We start from the raw sequence: 7500 nt of genomic DNA on the forward strand, positions 1-7500 counted from the left end.
TGGTAATTTATACGTATGTATATATATATATATTATTTTTGATCGAGTTTTTATGAGATTTAAAATTTACGATTTGGCAACTTATCAGAGGGAAGAGAGGGGTATAATACGACCTGAAACGTACAGGTGAGATTTGAGTCATTATATGGGGGATTAACGACCATAGTGCAAAATTAGTATTTCGTATAGAATATATATATATATATATATATATATATATATATATATATATATATATATATATATATATATATATATATATATATATGATTAACAATGGGGGGAACAGACATATTTAGACTGAATAATGTATCTGACGTATACATAGACAGACATACAGACACATAGACGCTTAGTCACACACACACACATACACACACACACACATACACACACACACACATACACACACACACACACACACACACACACATACACACACACACACATACACACACACACACATACACACACACACACACACACACACACACACACACACACACACACACACACACACACACACACACACACACATACACACACACACACACACACACACATACACACACACACACACACACATACACACACACACACACACACACACACACACACACACACACACACACACACACACACACACACACACACATACACACACACAAAGACTCTGGCCAGGCAGAAATCCAGCAATAAAGAGACGAACTGGCATCTCGGGCGTCCACTATAGTTGCCAGGAAGTAAATAAGATGGTTGGGTGGGAGGGAGGGGGGGGGGTGTGCGTCTGTCAGAAAACAGGTGGCGGGAAAGAGAGAGAGAGAGAGAGAGAGAGAGAGAGAGAGAGAGAGAGAGAGAGAGAGAGAGAGAGAGAGAGAGAGAGAGAGAGAGAGAGAGAGAGAGAGAGAGAGAGAGAGAGAGCTCGGAGAATGGCAGGTGAGAGCTGGGAGAGTGGCAGGTGAGAGGTGGGAGAGTAAGGAACCTTCCGGCACGTAATTGGGTAACGGGATGAGAGGCAGAAGGGCGTAAGCCGCCTTAGGGGATCTGCTTCAAATTGAATTTCTTTTTCTTTACAATCCAGGGAGAGTAGGGCCTGGGAGAGTAGGGCCTGGGAGAGTAGGGCCTGGGAGAGTAGGGCCTGTGAGAGTAGGGCCTGGGAGAGTGGGGCCTGGGAGAGTAGGGCCAGGGAGAGTAGGGCCTGGGAGCGTAGGGCCTGGGAGAGTAGGGCCTAGGAGAGTAGGGCCTGGGAGAGTAGGGCCTGGGAGAGTGGGGCCTGGGAGAGTAGGGCCTGGGAGAGTAGGGCCTAGGAGAGTAGGGCCTGGGAGAGTAGGGTCTGGGAGCGTAGGGCCTGGGAGAGTAGGGCCTGGGAGAGTAGGGCCTGAGAGAGTGGGGCCTGGGAGAGTAGGGCCAGGGAGAGTAGGGCCTGGGAGCGTAGGGCCTGGGAGAGTAGGGCCTAGGAGAGTAGGGCCTGGGAGAGTAGGGCCTGGGAGAGTGGGGCCTGGGAGAGTAGGGCCTGGGAGAGTAGGGCCTAGGAGAGTAGGGCCTGGGAGAGTAGGGCCTGGGAGCGTAGGGCCTGGGAGAGTAGGGCCTGGGAGAGTAGGGCCTGAGAGAGTAGGGTCTGGGAGAATAGAGCTTGGGAGAGTTGAGCTTAGGAGAGTGGAACTTGGGAGAGTGGGATCTGCAAGAGTGGGGCCTGGGAGAGTAGGGCCTGGGGAAGTAGAGCCTGGGAGAGTGGGACCTGAGAGAGTGTGGCCTGGAAGAGTGGGGCTTGGGAGAGTGGGGCTTGGGAGAGTGGGGCTTGGGAGAGTGGGGCTTGGGCGAGTGGGGCTTGGGAGAGTGGGGCTTGAAAGAGGGTGAAGAGAGTGTAGGAGAGGCTGGAGAGAGTGGTGGGGAGAGGGGAGATGAGTGAGTGGTGGGGAGAGGGGAGATGAGTGAGTGGTGGGGAGAGGGGAGATGAGAGAGGCTGGGGAGAGTGGTGGGGAGAGGGGAAATGAGTGAGTGGTGGGGAGAAGGGAGATGAGAGAGGCTGGGGAGAGTGGTGGGGAGAGGGGAGATGATGGAATGCCGGAGGAGCCAATATTGTTATGTGTGGGAGAGTGGAGAGGGGAGAGGAGGGGAGGGGAAGGGGGGTCGCCTTTTTCTGGGGGTGAGGGGGGGTGTGTGGTTTAAGGGAATGGCGAATCTAAGTTTTAAGGGAGGATTTAGGGAAAGGGGAAGTTTAGGTAAAAGTGAGATCGAGTCTTATAGAATATAGACAAAATTATAGAAAAAGGAAATTGGTCAAAATAGGGAAACATGTATCGAAATGGGGAAAAATTGGGGGGGGGTTTCAGGAAATAAATGGGGGAAATTGGGGGGAGATATCTTGAAGAGAGAGAGAGAGAGAGAGAGAGAGAGAGAGAGAGAGAGAGAGAGAGAGAGAGAGAGAGAGAGAGAGAGCTTAATGATAAAGAACGCCTGTGTGGCGAGGTAGCGACGAGAATGGATGAAGGCAAGCAAGTATAAATATGTACATGTGTGTATATATATATATGTATATGTCTGTGTATGTATATGTTCGTGCATGTATGTATGTATGTACATGTATATATATATGAGTGGATGGGCCATTCTTCGTCTGTGTCCTGGCGCTACCTCGCTGACGCTGTAAACAGCGATTAAGTATAATATTTATCATTTAAGTGAGAAGAGAGAAAAGTCAGAAGAGTTTTGAGAATCACATCTGAACAAAAGCCAAAGAAATATTTAGAAAGATTAAGAAAGCTAAAGAAAACGTTTTGCTCATTGAAAACGGAGGCTGTACCTAGCCAATGTGCTCGTTTTCTATGTGAACATTTTTAATAGAAACTTTGAAACCAGCAAGTTCTGTGCAATATTCTAAATCAAAACATGAAATTAGAAAGTGTGACTTCTTTAATTTCTTTTGTGTGTGTGTGTGTGTGTGTGTGTGTGTGTGTGTGTGTGTGTGTGTGTGTGTGTGTGTGTGTGTGTGTGTGTTCTGTGTCTGTGTGTGTGTGTGTGTGTGTCTGTGACTTTACAATCCCAGATACAGTTACAGAAAACGGTTTGTAAGTGGAAGAGCGGTTAGGGAAAATGGTGTGGTAGTGTAGTAATGTATGGAGAAAACGCTCCCACATCCCATTTTCGTCCAGTGAAGTGACCAACCGTAGTTAATTGTGAAATGGAAATCCCAAAAGATTTAACTAAGTCAAGGAAGTAATCCACAGTGGATATATTAACCCCTGGAAAGGAATAGTAATCCACTGAAAGGGAGATGGATTAATGTGATCCCATTTGAATAATCTCTAATAGGATTAAATCCCTTTGAAACTTGGGAATAATTCTTTAAATTGGTTGAGTTATATATTAATGATTATTCGAGAAAACAACATGTGTAGTGTGTGAGATATATATTCAGAAAAAATGAATTGAAAAATTGAAAAAAAAAAATTTTGTTAAAATTTTAAATTTTTCGATTTTTAAGAAAATTTGATTTTTTTTTTTCTCTCTCTGAAAAAGGTGAAATAATTCGCTAAAACGACTGGATTATCAGAAACTAGATAATTCATGAATGAAATTACTGTCGTTAGAGGAATATTAATATGACAGTACCAGTGAAGAATGATGAGAACACAGTTAGTGAAGTGTGAAGAATTTTTTGAAAATTGTAGATTTCATGAAGATTATGAAAGAAAATGGATGAGAAGTGGAACACATTCATATCCATAACTAAATTGCTGATGTTTCCAATTTATTGTCGTCTTCTTTATACCTCTCATACACTGTATTACTTTAACTTATTTATTTCTGTTTCATCTTTCGCATCTCCATTATCTTTCATTCCTTATCTATCATTATAATTCTCTTCATATTTACTATAATCCTAAATTTTATTCCTAATTTATAATTTCTAATTATTGATTTTTAACTCCCAATTTCTTTTTCTTATCCCATTTTCTCTAATTATCATTACATCATATTTTTTTTTTGTCTCTTTTCTTATTATTTTTACGTCATTCACAAATGTTAGTCATTTAAATTTCTAGATTTTTTTGGTGGGTTAGATTTGCATAAGATATTCATTTCATTCTCATAATTCTAAATCTTCTTTCATTTATTGGGGAATTTATTTATCTATTTTTGTTTATTCTGCTCAGCTGGTGATTATTTTGTTTATTTGTTTGTGATTTTTAATTTCGTCTGAATTTCTCTTTTCGTGGGTTTTCACATCAATATTTTTTTCATTTTCTTAATTTCAATCTTTTTTGATTTGTCTGATTTTCCTTAACTCTTCTGTTTATTGCATCTTCATTTTTCTCTTTACGGTTTCACGTTTTCTTTAAGTGCTGTGGATATTTCGTTTTCTCTTTGTCTTGTCCAAAATAGAAGTGCTGTTCTGTGAATTGAGTTGATTTCCCATTTTTCATGTCATTCCAAACAAATCTCTGGTTTTCCTATATTCGTTTAGTAGATTTCCCGTTTTCTGTGGTGTATTAATCGAGTATCCTGTTTCCGTTTTCTCTCATTTGCAATTTTCTGAGTAAGTTGTCCATTTCCCTGTGTAGCAGGGAGGTCAATTTCCCGTTTTTATTTCGTGACTGTGCAAATATCCTGTTTTCTATTTGCGGTTGCCCTTGTCAATTTCCCATTTTCCCTGTTTGAAGAGCTTTTACTTTTCGTACAGTAAATTTAGATTTAGAAAAAAATTCTTACATATTTGTTAATAGATTTTCGTCAGAAATTATTGTATTTATTGTGAACAAGTCTTCCCATTTTCCAACCATTACTTATCTCATTTATCAGTTATCTAGATGAGAGAGCCATAAATTTATTCGCCCACAGTTTCGCTTTACGTTTTCCATTGCTTACACCGTATCCGTCACATTTCTTCCCGTTTTCTTTGGTCGCGTAGTTCTTCTGGTTCAAATCCCGTTTTCTTTACGTGCGCTTTCTGATATTTCTTTGTCGTTGCTGACATTGCCTGTTTTCTGTGCCTTTAGCATACGATTTACTTTGATGAAATTGGTTTAATCTTCATTTTCTGTCCATTTGTATCTCCCATGCCAGGGGATATGTCATAAATCTCCATTTTCTGTTTAGATCTCTATTTTCTGTTTAAATCTCCATTTTCTGTTTCTCGTTTTCTATTATTCTCTTTACTTTTGAGAGGCATCTGCGTGCCATTTTCTGTTTGGTGTTGCTTCCTGTTTTCTTCCCGCTGAACCGACACGGCTCAACCTCCCCCTCTCGTTTTCTACCCCAGTCTGACATTACCGTTTTCTTCACGCCGTCTTACTGTCACGTGAATCCTCCGTTTTCTGTCTGTGGTTCACACCTACCAACCAGTCTTACTTGCTCGAACTACTCTCTCTCTCTCTCTCTCTCTCTCTCTCTCTCTCTCTCTCTCTCTCTCTCTCTCTCTCCCTCATCCAATCAGCTCCACCCCCCGTTTTCAAGAGACCAGACCCCATGGCGTGTGGTGAGGGTGGATTAGCTCGCCTACAATGTCTTCACTCCATATACCTACCATGTTTTGCACTGGTAAGATTCAACTATATATATATATATATATATATATATATATATATATATATATATATATATATATATATATATATATATATATATATATAGTAGTCACATGTTTACCCCAAATGGCGTCATAGCTACGTCTCTTCGTTGTATATCAAGTGACTGTTATATTTCTCTCTTGTGTCTCCCCTGATGATGTGATTATGACACGAAAGTGCACTTGGCAACTTATCCTGTTTCATTTTCCCCATGGACTCATAGGAATATATATATATATATATATATATATATATATATATATATATATATATATATATATATATATATATATATATATATATATAAACACACTGGTTTTTCAAGACAGTTATTCTATGTATGTACATTGTATTTACCCACAATTACTTTCCATATTTAACCACTTGTCTCACTCAGGTATTAATGTAATTGTAAATGATGTTGTTCGTCCCTAATTACCCTGGTTACCTTGCTCGTTATGTTGTTGTCTCGATGTAAAGTGAATATTAAGTTCAGGGAAGGTGGGGGATGGGGGGGGGGGTGTTTACATGTGGTGTGTGTGTGTATGTGTGTGTGTGTGTGTGTGTGTGTGTGTTTGTGTGTATGTGTGTGTGTATGTGTGTGTGTGTGTGTGTGTGTGTGTGTGTATGTGTGTGTGTGTGTGTGTGTGTGTGTGTGTGTGTGTGTGTGTGTACTGGTCATTCCTCTCTCTCTCTCTCTCTCTCTCTCTCTCTCTCTCTCTCTCTCTCTCTCTCTCTCTCTCTCTCTCTCTACGTAAGAGAGAGAGAGAGAGGGAGAGAGAGCTTATTTCCAGCTGGAAGTTGGGAAATTATCACCCTTAGCTACACACACACATAGAGCTGATCGGTGCCAAGTATACCACTGTAATGCCGCCCTCACCCCCACCCTATATAAACCCATATAAACCACATAGCTAAGGTAGAATACCTATATAAACCCACCCCTCGCTCACACCCCCCCACAACCCCCAGCTATATAAACCCAGAATACCCCAGCTACAGCTATGAGGGCCACACCCCCCCCCCTCACCCCTACACCCCACCCCATACACCCTCTACACCCCATACACCCCACCCCCTACACCCCCTACACCCCATACACCCCCCTCCCTACACCCCCTACACCCAATACACCCCATACACCCTCTACACCCCATACACCCCCACCCCCTACACCCCCTACACCCCATACACCCCCTCCCTACACCCCCTACACCCAATACACCCCATACACCCAATACACCCCATACACCCTCTACACCCCATACACCCCACCCCCTACACCCCCTACACCCCCCCTACACCCCCTACACACCCCTACACCCACCTCCCTTAATCAGGTGGCTAAGAAGATGCAGTAATTACCCACGAGATGACATGAAAGGATCCGTCGTTGTGGGAGGGTAATTAGCTGGGGGTAATTAGCTGGGGGTAATTAGCTCTAGTACACTTCGGTTGTTAATGCTTGCTCTTGGCGGGTTCTGTCGTACCGTCGTGTTCAAGGGTCGTATACCGTCGTGTTCAAGGGTCGTATACCGTCGTGTTCAAGGGTCGTATACCGTCGTGTTCAAGGGTCGTATACCGTCGTGTTCAAGGGTCGTATACCGTCGTGTTCAAGGGTCGTATACCGTCGTGTTCAAGGGTCGTATACCGTCGTGTTCAAGGGTCGTATACCGTCGTGTTCAAGGGTCGTATACCGTCGTGTTCAAGGGTCGTATACCGTCGTGTTCAAGGGTCGTATACCGTCGTGTTCAAGGGTCGTATACCGTCGTGTTCAAGGGTCGTATACCGTCGTGTTCAAGGGTCGTATACCGTCGTGTTCAAGGGTCGTATACCGTCGTGTTCAAGGGTCGTATACTGTCGTGTTCAAGGGTCGTATACCGTCGTGTTGAAGGGTCGTATACCGTCGTGTTCAAGGGTCGTATACCGT

At 43.0% G+C, this 7500-nt stretch overlaps 1 protein-coding gene across 3 annotated transcripts in view; it reads left to right on the top strand.

Moving 5' to 3' along the window:
- Positions 1–7500, top strand: part of Spn (protein phosphatase 1 regulatory subunit spinophilin) — a 340216-nt gene that overhangs the window by 125778 nt on the left and 206938 nt on the right. Inside the window, exon 2 of one of the 3 annotated variants that reach the window (XM_071688245.1) lies at positions 3520–5541. The exons of the other annotated variants lie outside the window; for them this stretch is intronic. Within the exon in view, the coding sequence (XP_071544346.1) occupies positions 5470–5541 (72 nt within the window). The 5' untranslated portion in view covers positions 3520–5469. The remainder of the gene's footprint in view (positions 1–3519; positions 5542–7500) is intronic. 3 annotated transcript variants of the gene reach the window in all.

The sequence above is a fragment of the Panulirus ornatus genome, chromosome 45 (assembly GCF_036320965.1).
Source record: "Panulirus ornatus isolate Po-2019 chromosome 45, ASM3632096v1, whole genome shotgun sequence".
Lineage (NCBI taxonomy): Eukaryota > Metazoa > Arthropoda > Malacostraca > Decapoda > Palinuridae > Panulirus > Panulirus ornatus.